The sequence below is a fragment of the Eretmochelys imbricata genome, chromosome 1 (assembly GCF_965152235.1).
Source record: "Eretmochelys imbricata isolate rEreImb1 chromosome 1, rEreImb1.hap1, whole genome shotgun sequence".
Lineage (NCBI taxonomy): Eukaryota > Metazoa > Chordata > Testudines > Cheloniidae > Eretmochelys > Eretmochelys imbricata.
This window is the reverse complement of record NC_135572.1, coordinates 322135555-322154201: the sequence shown is the minus strand read 5'-3', so window position 1 is coordinate 322154201 and position 18647 is coordinate 322135555. Positions and strand designations below refer to the sequence as shown.

Sequence of the window (18647 nt, the reverse complement as noted above, 5' to 3'; positions counted from 1 at the left end):
TCATTATTTAAGCATGTGCGCAAGCTGAAACTATGCAACTGCAGACTGGAAATAAGGCATACATTGTTAACATGAGGATAATTAACCACTGGCCAATTTACCAAGGGTAGTGATGGATTCTTCAGCACTTACAATTATTAAATCAAGATTGGATGTTTCTTCTAAAAGATCTGCTATAGGAGTTATCTGGGGAAAGTTCTATGGCCTGTGTTATACAGGAGGTCAGATGACAATGATCTCAGTGGTCCTTTCTGGCCTTGGAATCTATGAATATAAGTGTCTGCAGGCTCACGGACATAGAATCCAATCGCTGCAGTTTCTAAGCACCCACAACTCTCACTGATTTGCTAAGCCTGGCTCAGAATCTGGCCATTCATACTACAGAATTTGCTGTAAAGAGATTGGCAGGAATAATGCACTTTTGGTGATCGCCTTTATTTAAGGCTGAGATAGATGCTGAAGGTTATCAAAACATTTTACCTCAATGCAGAGACAAGGCAGTAACTGGGAATATTGCAAGGAAGTTGACTTCAAAGACTCCTTCCTTTTTATCTGAAATTAAATAGAATTACTGGACTCACCATCTTCTATGCAGTAGCTGGCTTTCAATGAAAATACATATAAAAAGATTAGGCCAGATCGTACAAACACATAAATACGAGCAACATTACTCATGTTACTCATTACTCAGAGTAGTCCCACTAAATTCAAACGAGAAAATACTCCCAGCCTGTAATAAATTCTTACTCACCAAAGCAAATGACCCCACGTCTTCACAGGTAAACCATTTGTGACATAAACGAACATAATAGTCTTGGTCTTGAAGAAAGTCTGATACATTCACAGATATGGTTTTCCTCGCCCTGTCCACATTATAATCCAACTTCCCAGCTGAGATAAGAACAAAATAAACACATTAAATTATTATACATAGGTTCCTAGTTACGTTGTCAATCACTGATTTTTTGTGTTTATTCCCCCTCATATTGATACATTTGATTTCATTCAATGTATATTTAAGTCCTCACAAATATCCTCTTCTTTTATGCTACTTAATGATTTTCATGAGATTGAAGTTCAGAGCCATCCAGTGTTAGTTAAAAAAAAAATTAAACTAACAGTTATCAGGCCAAGATAGCTGTTACTGTCCCTTAACAGCGTTTCCATCTGTAAATTCTAGAACTTGAAGAATCTAGTCATGGGTTATTCCCCCTGCCTGTCTCTCCCGAAACTGATTATGGCTAGAAAATATTAAATTTAAAAAAGATGTGCAGCTTTCTCTTAGACCAAAAGCATGTTTTACTTTCTGAACAAAATCTTTTATTGCCAAGCCTCCACGGGCCAGGATAGCTGGCTGTTGGGTAAGTTAATTTCAGTCTAGCTGTGGGGTCCCCTATGGTGGTCTAACTAGGAATCTTCCCGGCCCTTGCAACTATGGTCCAAGATGCACAGAAGTCTGGGTTTTTTTAATATATATTTGCAAATATTAGCATATGAGTGGGAGCATAGTGAGCAGAGTGGTGGCACAAGTAACTTTTTCCTGATACTCAGTCTAAAAATGTCTTTGAATAACAACTCCTATGTATACTTCTTGTGGTCTTTGTCAAAGCTGCACACATCATTGAGAAAAGAAATATTTGCTGTAGCAGCATCAATCTGCTACATGGCTTGAGGGATGAGGATTTTGCACAATGGCTCAGCTCTGGCACTAGAATGTGTTTGTTTGGTTTCTTGGATGATAGTACAGTCTATCAACTGAAATAGGGCTTAGATTCTTCTGTAGAACCTTTGCAGCCTGTAGTTTGGCACTAGAGCTGAAAAATTAGGCAACAGAAAAATAATGCAGTTTTCACAAAATCCAAATTTTCCCATGAGAAAATTACTACAAAAAAATTGTCAGGAAAATATAAATGAAATATTTTGATTTGGGTCAGTTGGACCCAAATCAGAATATTTTGTTTTGTTGAACTGATCTGAAACATTTAGTTTCAAATCAGTTCAACAAAACATTGAACTACATTTTCGTATCAGCACACTGCCTTATGAGAGTTATCTCTCTTATGGGCTGGGCTCCCCAGAAGAATTCATCTCCCATAATACAATGCAGATTTCTCTCTGACTGAGCTGCCTGGTACATCAGAGGAGTCACAGGACTCTAGGTGCATCATGGGAGGGATAGCCAGGGAGCCTTGCCCATAGGAAAGAATGAGGCATCAGGCTCCCAAACAACGACTGCCATGAGGCAATGCGCCACTATATGCTTCTTCAGTTCAATAAACTAACACAAAACATTTCAATTTTGGGAATGTAAATAATGTTTTCTTTTGATCAAAAATGTCAAAATGAAACAGTTTTGATAGTTTCAGATCAGTTTTTCAGAATTTCTGTTCTGCAAACAAAATTTATTTGTTCACAAGGACAAAAACAAACGTTGAAATGTCTGGCTTTCTGGCTGGACAGACATTCCAAATTTTGCTTAGCTATAGTTGGGGCATAGGGACTTTGTTGGTTGCATCAGGAACCAGGTATATTAGAATTTAACAAGGACATCCTACCTGCTGCTTTTAATTATTCATTGTGTTACATTGTTCAGCGTAAAATTGGAGCTTTGGTCTTCCAATCATTTGTGTCCATTCATTCATTTGAAGAATGGTATTGATAAACTCCACATTGTCCACTGTACATTCTACAAGAAGCTGACCACCTAGTGAAAATACTGCATGTCTCTGAGGGGAACATAAAACTTTTTGGTGGTGATGGAGGGCTATGGAGGTGGAAATTAATAGACACACGTCAAAGGATAAAAATTTAAAAAACAGGTCTATCCTCAATAGGGTTGTTTTTTAAGGCTATCAGCCTTGACGCTGCCCCTTGAAGCCCTCTCTCTTTAAAATTACACTTTGAAGCAAATGGGTATTGTTGGCACATGTGATTTTCATTAAACTTTATTCACTGTGCACACATGACTAACTTTCCGTTGCCCTTTAAGGAGCAAGCATATGCTAAACTCTTGCCCCCCTTTTTGTTGGTAATGGCATTATGTGGTAAGTTCTTTGTTTACATGATCATATAGCACTTGACACAGGGTTATGCCATGTAGGAAATAGTTATTTTATAAACATGCATTAACCACGCTGAAAGTATAGAACACTTTAATATACTAACTGTAGTAGACAAATATGCAAGAGATCCCTTGTCGTGTGGATCTACCATAAGACTTTACGGGGAGTTGCGGGTGCTCATTTTTTAAAATGTGTTTCTTTCCCCTGTTGCTGTGTGAAAGACCCACACCAACAACAGGAGAAACTGACTGATTGACAATATAGAGGAAATTGTGAACCTAGCTGTATACAAAGTTCTGTCAAATGTTCAAACTGCAAAATCACAGAAAATGCTGGGTTTTCCTCTAATCTCTTCCGGTTATAACCATCCTAAGTGTTACTTGTAAGAATAGTAGGTAGAAAAATATTCAGCATGATTTTTTAAATTGGCCATATCCGTTTAAATAGAAAGGGACCTTTCCTGTAGTCTGTTCACTCCAGCAATAGTCACTATAAATTTAACTGATGTCAGTAGGAATACTCCCATGCTAGTTAAAGTCTGCAGCAGAGGTCCCTGAGTGTATACCTGGAGGCCAAACCTGTGTGTGTAAGATTTAATATTAAACAAAGTGTTAACCCCACTTTATCTACAGTTTCCAAGTCAATGTGCCCAAACCCTTACATTTGGCAGAATACCCCATGCTCTACCAATTGTATAATTTTTGTTGATAACAGTTGGAAATGCAGAAAATATTATAGATATACAGGTATAGACATAACAGGGAATGGTCCATTGGAATATTTGGCAGCTGTAAAATATTTATCCATCTTGATTGCTTGACTGTATGCAACTGTACAAGCACAATGACAATGTGATGCATGTGTTTTATGTCCAGTGATGCTCAGCTCACCAAAACAGACTGGAATATGTTTTCCCACATCATTGTTCCTGCAATCTGCAAAATATAGAACAAGAGTTTTCAGCAGTGTTGAGATAACTATATACCTACAAGAAATCTATCTGGTATTTATGGGGCTTTCATCACCATAGTCCTGAGCACCTCCTAGAAGGAAATTGCTCTAATGCACTTGAGGATCATCCCCCTGTTCTGTTTGTTGGTTTGTTTTTGAAGGCAGAACATGTATGTCCAGTACAAAAAGTCATAGAAGATAATGGCACATAGAAAGTGCTTCCTTCCTTCTCACGCACTGATCACTTCACACTAGTATTAAGGAAGTTCTCGCCAGTTTGGGCTCTCTCTCTCTCACTACAAATGTTCATGAGAACCTTAAACAAATTTGCAATCTGGGCTGTTACACCACATTTCTTTATCCATTGTTACCTGCAATTAATTTAAGACATTCCTCCCTAGTTTCCCAACATAATTATCTTATACAAATGTTTGTGAACATTTTTCATGCTGATTTCCTCTTAGGTTTATTGTTATGAGAAATGAAACTTCCTAGGAAGTTTGCCCAACATAAAGATCAATTTAGACCCTGAGCCACATGCGGCTCTGCAGAAGTTAATATGCGGCTCCTTGTATAGGCACCGACTCCAGGGCTGGAGCTACAGGTACCAACTTTCCAGTGTGCCGGGGGGTGCTCACTGCTCAACCCCTGGCTCTGCCACAGGACCTGCCCCCACTCCACCCCTTCCTGCCCCCTCCCCTGAGCTTACCATGCCCTTGCTCCTCCCACCCCCCAGAGCCTTCTGCATGCCACAAAAGAACTGATCAGGAGGTGTGGGGAGGAATGGGGAGGCACTGATCAGCAGGGCTGCCAGTGGGCAGGAGGTGCTGGGAGCTGATGGGGGCAGGGGGATGCTGACATATTACTGTGGCTTTTCATCAATGTACATTAGTAAATTCTGGCTCCTTCTCAGGCTGAGGTTGGACACCCCTGATTTAGACCCTGGCAGATAGGACTAATTTCTGACAGCATGTTAAGGATTGATTTAAACATGCACTTAACTAACTCTATACATCTCCAAGGTTGCTTCCTAGACTTAACTTTTTTGGCTAAATCAATACTGGAGCAGGCTTTTGTTTTCTTTTTTCCCATACAATGCCAGGAGCAATTTTTCAGTGTATATCTTTGTTCCTTCTTCCATGTAATATGGTATAAATGAAAAGCAGGTTTTTAGAAAGCCCAATTTGATGTTACACACTATATTTCTCATGCAATAAAAAGTGAGGTAATGTAACATGAAATTGAAATGTTTGCTAAACATCAAGGTTTTATATTTATGGTAGGGCTGTCAAGCGATTAAAAAAATTGTGATTAATTACACGATTAATTGCACTGATAGCTCATAACGGAATACCATTTATTTAAATATTTTTGGATGTTTTCTGCATTTTGAAATATATTTATTTCAATACAGAATACAAAGCGTACAATGCTCACTTTATATTTATTTTTTATTACCAATTTGTAAAAAACAAGACATACTATTTTTCAGTTCACCTCACGCACATACTGTAGTGCAATCTCTATTGTGAAAGTTGAACTTACAAATGTAGAATTATGTACAAAAAATAACTGCATTCAAAAACAAAACAAAGTAAAACTTTAGAGCCTACAAGTCCACTCAGTCCTACTTCTTCTCCAGCCAATCACTCAGACAAACAAGTTTGTTTACATTTGCAGGAGATAATGCTGCCCACTTCTTGTTTACAATGTCACCTGAAAGTGAGAACAGATGTTTGCATGGCACTGTTGTAGGAGGCATTGCAAGATATTTACATGCCAGATGCGCTAAAGACAGGGCTGGCCTTACCATGAGGCAGCCGCCTCAGATGCCAGACTGTGGAGGGGCGCCACTAGGACCCAGAGTGTAGAAAATTGTGTCTGCTGCTGGTGTGTATGCATTCTCTCTGCTCTAGATGCACAGAGATGGTGGAGTGCTGTGCTGGAGGAGGGCACAAGAGACATAACAGGCAGGCAGGAGAAAAGAAGAGAGAATAACAAAGCAGCAGGAGCTGCAAGGAGAGAGAGGAGGAGAAGCCTCTTATGTACCTCTCTAGCACCCCCAAGAGCCTGGACTGATTAACACCAGCTTCTCAGGGAGTTCCTGTTTCCTGCTGTTTCCCTGAACCCACTTGAGGAGAACAGTCAGTCAACTGAAGTAGTAGGAGCCAGTTAGGTCCTTAAGACGCTGGTATCTTCCCTCACTCAGGACCTGCTACCAGCCTGCTTATTTGTCCCCTTCCACTGAGTGTTGAGAGCCACTATAGCTGGCACAGAACAGCAGTCCTGAGTGAAAGAAGAAAACGCCCCTCTGGGGCAGCATTCAGAAAAAGAAAAAGCAAAGGAAACTTTTCTATCTAAGCAGGAAGGAGCTCTCCTGAGAGACATAGACACAAATGTTCACGGTGAGCCTTACATCCTCACTGAGGCTGGGAGTGGTGAGGAGATGACTGATCTTCCAGATAGTACAGGTGACCTGGCAGCTACTGCAGCATCCATATCTCCATCTCAAAAGGATGTAACCATGCACATTCCTGAAGAAAAGTGTAGATCAGAGAAGAGTGTGGTGGAGGTGCAAGAAACAGCTGCTGCTGCGTTTAGTTCCTTAAGTCTAGATGATCCAGGATTGTGGACCCACTTGAGCAGTATCCTGAGGGACTTCCTTGTACAGAATGAGCCACAGCAAGTGAAAAACTTCATGTTCCCCAAAGACAATAAAATAGAAGTTTCCATCCAACACATTACTGGTGTGAAATCCCCAATGGTGACAAAGTGGAGAGGCCATGGCTTATGTACTCAAAAAACCCAGAATGCTGCATACCGTTTTTGTTGCAAACTCTTCCAGTCTAACATTCCAGAAACATTGGGTTCTACAGGAACAAGGGACTGGAAAAAATCTGGCTAGAAATCTGGCATGCCATAAGAAGGCAGCAAAAATCACTAGAGAGCATTCCATAGGTGGAAAGAGCTTGAGATGAGACTAACATTAAAGGCCACCATAGATGATCAGCATCAAGAGAAGATTGCATCAGAGTTTCTTTACTGGCAAAATGTTTTGAAAAGGCTCATTGCCATTGTGAGAATGTTTGCTACCAAAACCTAGCACTGCGTGGCACTTCAGATCAGCTGTATGTGCCAAACAATGGAAACTTCCTTAAAATTGTGGAGCTGATGGCTGAGTTTGATGCTGTACTCCAGGAGCATCTAAGAAGAGTCACCACCCAAGAAATGTACACACACACCACTACATTGGAAAAACAATTCAAAATGAGATCATACAGTTACTGGCAACAAAAGTCAAACTGAAGATTGTGGCAGATCTGAAGTCAGCAAGATATTACTCTGTTATTCTGGACTGCACACCTGACATCAACCATACGGAACAAATTACTTTAATGGTGCATTTTGTAACAGAACCTAGTGAAAATGTCCCTGCAATGGTGACTGTCAGAGAGCATTTTCTAGAATTTATTGACATTGACGATACTACAGGAGCTGGTATGACACATGTGCTTCTTAAAAAGCTGGAAGATACAGGAATTGCGATGGCTAACATGAGAGGTCAGGGCTATGATAACGGTGCCAAAATGAAAGGAAAGGACAGAGGAGTGCAGACACGGATCTGAGAGTTAAACCCTCGACTTTTTTTTTGTCCCAAGCAGTTCTCCTTCATTTAACTTGGTGGTCAGTGATGCAGCATCAGCTTCTAGTGATGCTGCTGAATTTTTTAATGTAATTCAAAGCATCTATGTATTCCTCTCTGCATCAATTCATCGATGGCAAATTTTGAAGCAACAACATCTGGGAACATCCCCTCTGACACTGAAACCACTGAATGCCACACGATGGGAAAGTTGAGTGGAAGCGATAAAGCCTAACACACACCAAATTGGGAAGATAGATGATGCCATAGTTGCTATTAGGGAGGATAATGCTATAACAGGAACTGTTCCTGGGAGAACAGTGGCAGAGGGAAATGGAAGCACCAGAAACATACGTAACTTCAAATTTCTATGTGGCTTAGTGTTGTGGCATGACATACTGTTTGAAATAAGTGTTGTAAGCAACAGACTCCAAGGTGTTGACCTTGATATATCTGGAGCAATGGAACAACTGGACAAAGCAAAGTCAGACCTACAGTCTTACCGGTCAGATGAGGGATTTCAAAACATTCTGAAGAGTGCACAGAAGCTATTTTTCCACCTATTCAAGAATACAAGAGGCACCAAAGAAGAAGACATTTTGATTACGAGGCACAAGATAATCCCATAAGAGACCCCAAACAACAATTCAAAGTTGAATTCTTTAACCAGGTGCTAGATTGTGCAATACAGTCAGTTGAAGAACGTTTCATGCAGCTCGAGGAACACAGCAGTATATTTGGGATGTTGTATGATATTCCAAAACTCCTCACTATACCTGAAGAAGACCTACACCAGCAATGCAGGGCACTAGAGACAGTGTTGACACATGATGACATGCGTGATATTGATGCGAGTGATTTAGGTGACGAACTGAAAGCCCTTTTGAGATACATTTCAACAGGATCAACTCCAAAGGCTGTTCTGGAATATATGTGCACAAATAAGATGACCGTCCTCTTTCCAAATGTTTTTGTTGCTCTGTGCATACTTCTAACACTTCCTGTAACAGTTGCCAGTGGAGAACGCAGATTCTCCAAGCTGAAGTTAATAAAAACACATCTACGCTCCACAATGACACAGGAGAGGCTGGTTGGCCTTGCAACCATCTCAATAGGCATGAGCTGGCCCAGACTGTGGACCTTCTGGAAGCAGTTCAAATCTTTGCAACCAAGAAGGCACAGAAAGCACCACTTCGATTATTAAAACAGATAAAAATGCCAGTATTTACTATACAGACAAGAAAAGTTACATTTGCTGTTCAGGCGTTTGAAAGTTAAGTGTTACTTAAAAGTTTTGAACAAGGCATTTTAAGTTGTTAGTTCTCCTTTATTGGGGTAGGTAGCAGAGCAGTACCATTGTTGGATCATATTAAAGAAGTTCTGTATTAAAATCACAAATGAGTTTGATTCCCCAGAGTTTAAATTCCAGGATATTACTAATTAAGAGGTCTCTTGGTTTTTGGTACTGTTTCTCTCCCTCTATGTGTGAAACTTGCAAGCTGCTGATTGCGTTAGTACATTCTAGGACAGAGTCTGTTCTCAGAGCAATTCACAGAGAGAGAGACTCAAAGCAATACTCTGTAACAACAGAAACAGCACCCAGAGACTCCCCACCCTTTTGTTGTATTAACAATTGTGATTAAAATAGAGATAGAGGATGAATGTGGATGGATGCTTGGTGTGGATAATAACTGAATGATCAGGGAGGTGCCAGCCTAAGAATCCCGTGTCCATCGGCTGAAGAAGGCGTCAAGTGGAAATAACCAGAGGACCCCCCACCCCCCCGGGAGGGCAGACTGGAATCCACCCAACAGCCTCAAGAATGGGAGCACCAAAGAACAAGATAACATCTAGCAGCACGGAGCCCTCAGGAATGTGCTATCTGCTGACTGATTCAGCAACAGTATGATCAAGCAATTCCCACAGACTGGCATAGGAAGAAATTCCTATAAAAATAGACTCTAGAAAGTGAGAACTTTGGGGGGTCTGATTCTGCAAACCAACTTCCAGGAGCATCAGATGAGCATCTGACAAGGCCCTGCTCCCTCCTCATGTCCAGGCCACCTGGGCAGTGGCTTGGCATGAGCAACTCTAAGGCTGGTAACTATGATAACAACCTTGCAGAACCTGTGTGTGTGTGTGTGTGTGTGAATGAATGTGTGAATAAATATGAAATTGAATGGAATGTTATAGCTATAACTAACTGCTTACTATGATTCTTTCTGTATTCACAATAAATGTGGTATTTTGCCTTTTCTCCTTTAATAAGATCCTGCTGGTTTTTAATTTATTGGTATAACACCATGAGAGCAGTAGAACAGGAAGAAGGCAGAATTGAGACCTTTCAAAGTTTTGGCCCAAGCAAGGGGTCATGGGGGCATCATTTGAGCTCCCTGCCTCAGGTGCCAAAAATGTTGTGGGCCGGCCCTGACTAAAGATTCAGATGTCCCTTCGTCATTCCAGAGGACATGCATCCATGCTGATGATGGGTTCTGCTTGATAATAATCCAAAGCAGTGCAGACCGACACATGTTCACTTTCATCATCTGAGTCAGATGCCACCAGCAAAAGGTTGATTTTCTTTTTTGATGGTTCAGGTTCTGTAGTTTCCGCATGAGAATGTTGCTCTTTTAAGACTTCTGATAGCATGCGCCACACCTAGTCCCTCTCAAATTTCGGAAGGCACTTTAGATTCTTAAACCTTGGGTCAAGTGCTGTAGCTATCTTTAGAAATCGCACATTGGTACCTTCTTTGCGTTTTGTCAAATCTGCAGTGAAAGTGTTCTTAAACCGATCAGCATGTGCTCGGTCATCATCCGAGACTGCTCTAATAAGAATGGCAGAATGCGGGTAAAACACAGAGCAGGAGACATACTATTCTCCCCCAAGGAGTTCAGTCAAAATTTAATTAACGCATTTTTTTCTAACGAGCATCATCAACATGGAAACATTTCCCCTGGAATGGTAGCCAAAGCTTGAAGAGGTATGCGAATGTTTAGCATATCTGGCACGTAAACACCTTGCACTGCCGCTACAAAAGTACCATGTGAACGCCTGTTCTCACTTTCAGGTGACATTATAAATAAGAAGCCGGCAGCATTATCTCCCGTGTCAATGTAAACAAACTTGTTTGTCTTAGCAATTGGCAGAATAACAGGATTTGTAGGCTCTAAAGTTTTGTATTGTTTTGTTTTTGAGTGCCGTTATGTAACAAAAAAAAATCTACATTTGTAAATTGCACTTTCACAATAAAGAGATTGCATTATGGTACTTGTATGAGGTGGCATGAAAAATACTATTTCTTTTGTTTGTCATTTTTACAGTGCAAATATTTGAAATGAAAATATAAAGTGAGCACTGTACACTTTGTATTCTGTGTTGTAATTTAAATCAATATATTTGAGAATGTAGAAAAACTTCCAAAAATAGTTAATAAATTTCGATTGGTATTTTATCATTTAAGAGTGCGATTAAAACTGCGATTAATCGAGATTAGTTTTTTTTAATTGCGATTAATTTTTTTTTAAGTCAATTGCATGAGTTAACTGCAATTAATCAACAGCGCTAATTTATGGCAACACGTAACAGGATATAATAAAAATCTGTGAAATGTCATTTGACCAGTTTTATAGACAAGTGGCATGCACTGTGCTTTAAATAGTTTAGAACTGTTATCATCAACCTGTATACAAAGAAACAAGTAGTAGATCAGAACATTAATTGAAAACAAAAAGCTTCCCTAGAAAGCCCTGTGCATTTCTTCTGAATTTCTACGTACAATCTCCCAAAAGGGCTTATTCTAATCTTTGAATATATTTGTTCGAAACTGTTTACATCTAATGTAAAAAATTACTCTTTGAGCCAAACTTTCAAAAGGTACCAGAGTCCCAGGTCAAGGTGCAGAGCAGTTGTGTAACAGCCCCCTCAGGACTGAACTTGAAATAGGGTAACTGCAAATTCAAAAACAAGGAGTCCAGTGGCACCCTAAAGACTAACAGATTTACTTGGGCATAAGCTTTCATGGGTAAAAACCACTTCTTCAGCATCTGTTGTGGCTGCAGACTAACATGGCTACCCCCTGACACTTGCACATTCAAAGACAATTTAACTAGCACAATTGCATTTCTTGCAGATACATTTGTGGTTGCAGTTTCGCAAACACACTTGTGTGTGAACCTTGAGACTCCATTTTGCGCACACCTAACAAAATCATTAAAATAACGGCCGAATGGATCCTCAGCTGTTGTAAATCATCCCAGGCACACTGACTCAGATGAGACTAGGCTGACTTATACCAGCAGAAGGTCTGGCCTTAGTCATTGTTATTTTTCTGATACATCACTTTAAAGATCGTTTCCTACCTTCAACATAGTACTGCTGACTCAACTGGACTTCACAGTAATTTGGTATTGTTTTCATGGTCACATAGATGTGTTGTGCTACATTGACTTCAAAGCAATTAAACTGCACATGCACCTGTTTAAAACATGTATTTAAAATCAAGTTTTTCCATAACTTCCAGAACACAAGGTACATGACATCACAGGTCTAAGCAATGAGTCACTTTTGCTCAAACGGGCTTCTGTTTACAACACCACTATACATTCTCAGAGATCATATAATTGTTTGTTTGTTCGTTTGTTTTTACATTCTTCTCAGACATTTTCAGAAGGGATTTCCAAGAGTTTCTGAATTTCTGATCCAAACTCAGCTAGATTTTGACATTGGATACATAGATCTGGTACAAGTCATTGCTGGCAGAACAAATTCCAATGTGAAATCTGACCTTTTCCCAAAGGATTCCCAAAGATGAGGTCTCTAAAAGGTCATCAGTTGTTTCTCAGATTTCAGAGTCTCTTACATGTGTATTAGAGGTAATAATTTACAATAATTACATTAATTTCATCCAGGAATTATTCATTTTCAGTCTGTGGCATGGAATTGAGGGAAGTAAGGATCAACTGAGGTCACCAGTTCTGTTTACTGGATGTAAGCCAAGACAAGCTGCTGGGAAGTGCACATGAAATTTACCTCAATTTCAATGTTACAGGCAGTTCACGGCCAACTGAATGCTGCACTAGGGTACGTTTGATCACAGGATAATATTACAGCGATAGAGGCAAAACACTAGCCTGATCAAAGAGACCTCATTTCACCCATCATGAGGCAATATGGTCCTTTCATAACATATACACAAGCACAAAAAACAACATGCTTGAGATATTAATAAAAAGCTATAATCTATCAGTCATTAAAATAAAAAAAACCATCTTGTTTTCCCACATACTAGGTCATATTTTTCAAAGACACTAATTCTGGATTTAGTCTGCCCCTGCGATATATTTTGCAGTTAAAATTACCACCACCTGACCACCTAAGGTAAGTAATGAATACACACATACTTAGCTGTCTAAATGACGTGGTCCATAAGCAAGTGCAGGTTCAAAACAGCACACACAGGCACAAAATGAAAGGTCATGTTGAGGCTGGTTTGAAAACTAGGCTCTATAAAGCACACTAGCTCTTGCAAAAGGACAAATGAAGCAAGTATTAAAGGTGGTAAAGAAGGAAGTCTGTAATGGGGCGAGACTCACCCCTGTGGCACCTCCTCTCGGTCATCCTGGAGCACCCTCTGCAGGCTGGTGCCTCGCTGCCACTGGCCCCCTTGTGTCCCTCCTGGACCCGGTGCCCCTTGTCCTTGGGCCCTGCCACCGGTAGTACACCCGCTCTCTGGGTCTCCCCACCCTCCCACTATCCCCACCTCACCTCAGTGGCTACTGCCAGTCACCATCTAGCCCCCTTTCACTGGAGCCAACTGCAGTCTGTATAAGCCAATCATCCCAAGCAAGGGGGGGTTTAGACCGACTGCCTCTGCCTACCCTGGGCTGCGCCCTTGCACCTTTCTGGCCTTTGACAAGGCCGCAGCCTGGGGCTTTTCCGGGCGGGAGCTCCCCAGCCCTATTCCTCAGCCCTGCTCCCCTCAGGTACTCTGTTCAGCTTCCCAGCAGCCAGGCCCTTCTCCCTCTAGAGAGAGACTGTCTGTTCCTGGCCCACTGCCCTCTTCTAAGGACCAGCTGGGCCCTGATTGGGGCATGGCCACAGCTGAGGCTGCTTCTCCATTCAGCCTTCCCCAGCCACAGTCCTCCCTTAGGGCTGCTTTTAAGCCCTCCGGGCAGAAGCGGAGTGACCACCCCACTACAGAGTCTATATGTCATAAAGAAGTGATGCAATTTGAGTTATATTCTCCTATCAGCAGGTTTTCAGGTAACATAATAGAAGTATAATCATCACGTACACACTTTGGCAAAGTCAGTGGTGGGATGAAGAAAAGAGAGGCATTAAATGTATTCTTGTTTTTTTTCCTCCAAAGGCTCACAATATTTTTATGCTAAGCAAATCAAAAAGAGGGAACCTACCTTCCTTCCACCAAGCTTGTTGCTTGTTTTTCTAGAAAATCTCACATTCACACACTGAGACTGCTGCGTGTCCACTGACAGAGAACAGATTTCGAGACCACGAATATTTTCTGAAATTAATTTTTAAATATGTTTTAAAAGGATGATCCTCCAACATCTTAACAAAACATAAACTAAACTACAAAACTTGCAGTGCATTCATAGGTTTCCTTCTATGTGCAAGATACAGAGATTTTTCTGAATGTCAAAATAAGGTCATACATATATATGTTCTTATTTTCATAGGGTATAACTATTGCTAGAGATTAAAGCATTGATCCTGCAAACCCTTATGCACATGCTTAACTTTAAGCAGATGAGTAGTCCCATTAACTTTGTTAATCACAAGATTTTGCAGGAGTGGTACCTAAATAAATGCATTAATAAAAGAGGAGGGATATTAGATTAACAATACCTCAAAAATAGCTATGATACTGAACTCCTTTTTTATACATGCTTCACTAAGAAAAATAAAGAAAATACATCTCAGCAACTAGGACCTGTAGAAAAACTTATATTTATGAATCTGCCAGACTTGACAATATACAGCCTGGAATATTAAGAAAATTAGCATATTAATATGTCATTGACAATTATTTTGTCATAAAATAGGGCAGTATTGTCTTGAAGGACTGGAGAAAGTAAATTTACTTCAAAAAAGTAAAGAAGAGTGATCCTGGCAATTACTATCCCATCAGTTTAACTCCCATCCCTAGCACAAAAAGACCTGGAACACAGAATTCAAATCCAAGGTCTTGACTCTGGAAAGTCACAGAGGTGCTTAAAGTTACGCACTTGACTTTAATCAGGCTACTCACAGTTTGCAAAGTTAAGCATGTGAATAAGCCTTTGTTAGGTCAGGTTTCATATTTGGATCTGAATGCACACCACTCCAAAGGTCAGAGGGCTTGGACACAATGTTCTGGTTGGAATGCATCTTTATCCATGGGGAAATAAAGGAGCAAGTCATGAGAGAAAAAAAAATAATGAAACAGCTAGAAGGTCAGAGAATTGTCCACATAAAGAAGCAAGGTCTTACAAAGAATAGCTCATGCCAAAAAGCTTGATTACTCTTATTTTATTTTTAGACAGAATTACAACTTTAGGCCCCAATACTATAGCTGCTTTTGTGTGGGTGGACTGTTGGGCCATCATGAAGTCAATAGCGTGTCAGACAGGTACAAAGATATACCTATAGAAAGGCAGCCATAGGCTCAAGACTTTAGTGGAAGAATCATAGAATATCAGGGTTGGAAGGGACCTCAGGAGGTCATCTAGTCCAACCCCCTGCTCAAAGCAGGACTAATCCCCAATTTTTGCCCCAAATCCCTAAATGGCCCCTTCAAGGATTGAACTCACAACCCTGGGTTTAGCAGGCCAATGATTATTGTAATATACTTGGGGTGCAATCCTTGTTCCACTGAAGTCAATGGCAAAATTCCCGTTGACTTCCATAGGGCCAGGATTTCACTTCTGGATTTTAGTAAAGCAGTAGATACACTGTTCCATAAAATCTTACTGATATAGTTAATTCAACTCATCTTGGATATGAACACTGCAATACAGAACAAAATCTGGCTGAAGGACCATAAACAAACAGCAAAACAAACCCCAAAATGGTTTAGTAACAAATCTGCTGGCCTACCATCAAGAGTCAGTGTCCCTTTGATGCTTAAGTGAAGAGAGCATTGGCTTCCCTGTACACACTTCATCACAGTTGAGAGCTTCATGCTTTTCAATACAGTAGAAGATAAAGAGGCAGGAGCATCACGGCAGAAACTGTTAAAAATACCAGCTGTGAATGTCAAAAATACATATAGATATATATAAATCCAGCTGGCCATATGGCATTTTAAAGAAGATCACAAACATGGCCAAAAAAATCCAAAGGTGAAATCCTGGGCCTACTGAAGTCAATGGGAAATTTTGCGGTGACTTCAATGGAGCCTGGATTTCACCCCAATGCTTCTATGAGAAGAATCATGAGTAAAACAGAAGATCAAAGGCCTGAATAGCAAATCATTTGAATTGGTTGTACATTTGGGTGGTGTCGCAGCTTCGGAAGGAAATATCCACCAGTCACAGTTCAGGGACAAATTGCCCAGCTCAAGAGAAGAAAAGGAGGTTCCTACCCACAGTTGCAGTCGCCGAACATGACTGCACTGTCAGTGCTTTTAGGCTTTCTCGCAACAATTAAGTGCATTGTTTTGTGATCAGAGGCACTCTTGGGTTTAGTATTTAATTCCATGGGGGCTAGGGGACCGTCTGGGCAGCTAATAAATGTCATTTTTACACAGGGGGGCACCGTTGCTTCCCTATTCATGGGCAGACATTTCATACCTATAGGATTTTCTTTGCCCTTCAGCCCACGAAGCTCACAATCAGTGATAAGTGTGAGGCATATTTATCATGGCTGAGGTTTTGTTCGTTATGTAGATAGTGGTTCATTTCTACATCCAAGACATATTGACTATTTCTTCGTTTATTTTCCTTCTCAGAGTTGTGCATCTCCTACACGTCACTGCTTGGGTCTCCATGCCAATCCTATGTGAGACTATTGTGGAAAGCAAAGAGGGGTTGAGTGGTGGTCGTGTGGCCCCAAAATCCCATGCAACTTGCTGGGCTTCAGCAGCTCTTTGCCACCTCTTCAACTCCCCTAGCCCCCACCACATAGAGCATGATTATTCAGGATTTGTGCAGGAAGAGTTGGTTTCACCCCTCATGTATTTGTTATGCTTTTCTGTCTAAAAGATGTTGTCTTGCAATCATGGGTGAAGAATATCTGATTAATCGGGCTTTGGTATAGATCTGTAATTACATGGGTAGTGTTCTGAAGTGAGGAATTTTAACACATACCCACCTAGAGGTTGTTTGAATGAGTTGCTGGGCTGCATTTGCTGAAATCTCCATTGCAATACATTGGCTTTGCCACATACACTACAGCACCACTTCATTTTAGCTGTGTTAGTACATAACAATGCAATGATTACTAATATTAATCATATCTGCAGAACTACAGGAGTGCATGGCACTAGCCATACAAATAAAAGACAAGGTGCCTGCCCCAAACAGTTTACAATCTAAGGGCTAAAATGTGTCCTTTGGGTATGTGGCCAAGAATAGCTTCCACACATGGATGTCTATTTGCTCACATGGAAGGTGAATGAGCCATATCCACAACACTAACCCTACAGAGGGAGGTGAGGGGTGAAGGGAGAAAGACATGGGCACATCATCTTCCCACCAATGATGCAGAGAATCACTGATATATTAATACTCAGAGGCATTATTATCTCCTGAGCACAGTCCCCACTAATTTGTGGGGTTCTCATTTTAAGAAGGAGTTTCAGCAGCTGCTGTTGGCAGGTGAACCCCATCATAATAGATCCACAAGAGGCCAAACTGACACCTGATGCAAATGTGTGCATCTCTGTTGATTTCAGTGGAGTAGTACCCACTTACATTGAGTCTGAATTTGACCCGAAACAGAAGAGAGCTATATATCAAATGCAACCACAATACATAAACATTATGGCCCTGATTCTCTACTCCTTTACTCTGATTTTATGCACTTGGAACTCCACTGAACTCAATGGAGATACACTAACGTAAAACCAGTGGAAAAGAGTGGAAAATCAGGCCCTTTTACCCTAGTTCATACAATTTCAGAGCTACCTAGTATTTAACAATATGAATCCTAGATGGCATTCAGCTTTAGTTGCAGCTCTTCAATTAGAAAAAATTGCTGCAAAATCCCGAGATCTTTTCTTGAACAGCATTGTCTGACATATGATGGTTCATATTCTGTCACGGCAGCCCAGAGTAACCAGGCTGCACTGTTTTCATATGAGCAAATTATTAAACAACGAGTCAAATAATTAATTTATAGGCACGTGGAGGATAATAGGGTTATAAGTAAGGCTACAGTATTATCATGGAGGTCGCGGAAGTCATGGAATCCATGACTTCCAAAGACCCCTGTGACTTCAGCCCTGGTGGCTGGGAGCTACAGGGTCCCGCTGCCTCCTGCAGCAGCGGGGAGCTGTGAGGTACCCCCGCTGCCTGAGGCAACAGGCCCCCAAGCTCTCAGACACCATGGGCTGTGGGGGTACCTTGCAGCTCCGAGCAGCTGCAGGCAGGGGGGGTACCCTGCAGCTCCTAGCTGCTGCCAGAGAAAAGGGGATCCCTGCAGGTCCCCACCAGTAGCGATGGCAGCGGGACCCCCACAGGTTCCAGGCCACCGCCACGGGGCAGGAGGACACTGGAAGCTCCCCACCACTGCCGCAGGGCAGGGGGCCCCTGCCACTTCCCACAGCACCCCACTGCTATGGTGGGGCAGGGGGATCCACGCAGCTCCCCAGACACCGCCATGGGGCAGGGGGATCCTGGCAGCTCCCCGCAGCTGTGGCAGGACAGGGTGACCTCCACAGCTCTCCACTGCCATAGCAGGGCTGAGGGACCCCGCAGCTCCCACCATGGTGACAGGAGGGGGACACTGGCAGCTCCTCGCTGCTGCCGTGGGGTAGGGAGACCCTC

At 41.5% G+C, this 18647-nt stretch overlaps 1 protein-coding gene across 1 annotated transcript in view; it reads right to left on the bottom strand.

Moving 5' to 3' along the window:
• Positions 1–18647, bottom strand: part of IL17REL (interleukin 17 receptor E like) — a 47814-nt gene that overhangs the window by 17568 nt on the left and 11599 nt on the right. Inside the window, exons 3-7 of the mRNA XM_077805699.1 lie at positions 15757–15906; positions 14073–14182; positions 12018–12132; positions 752–891; positions 481–552 (exon numbers count right to left, since the gene is read on the bottom strand). Coding sequence (XP_077661825.1) covers positions 481–552; positions 752–891; positions 12018–12132; positions 14073–14182; positions 15757–15906 — 587 coding nt within the window. The remainder of the gene's footprint in view (positions 1–480; positions 553–751; positions 892–12017; positions 12133–14072; positions 14183–15756; positions 15907–18647) is intronic.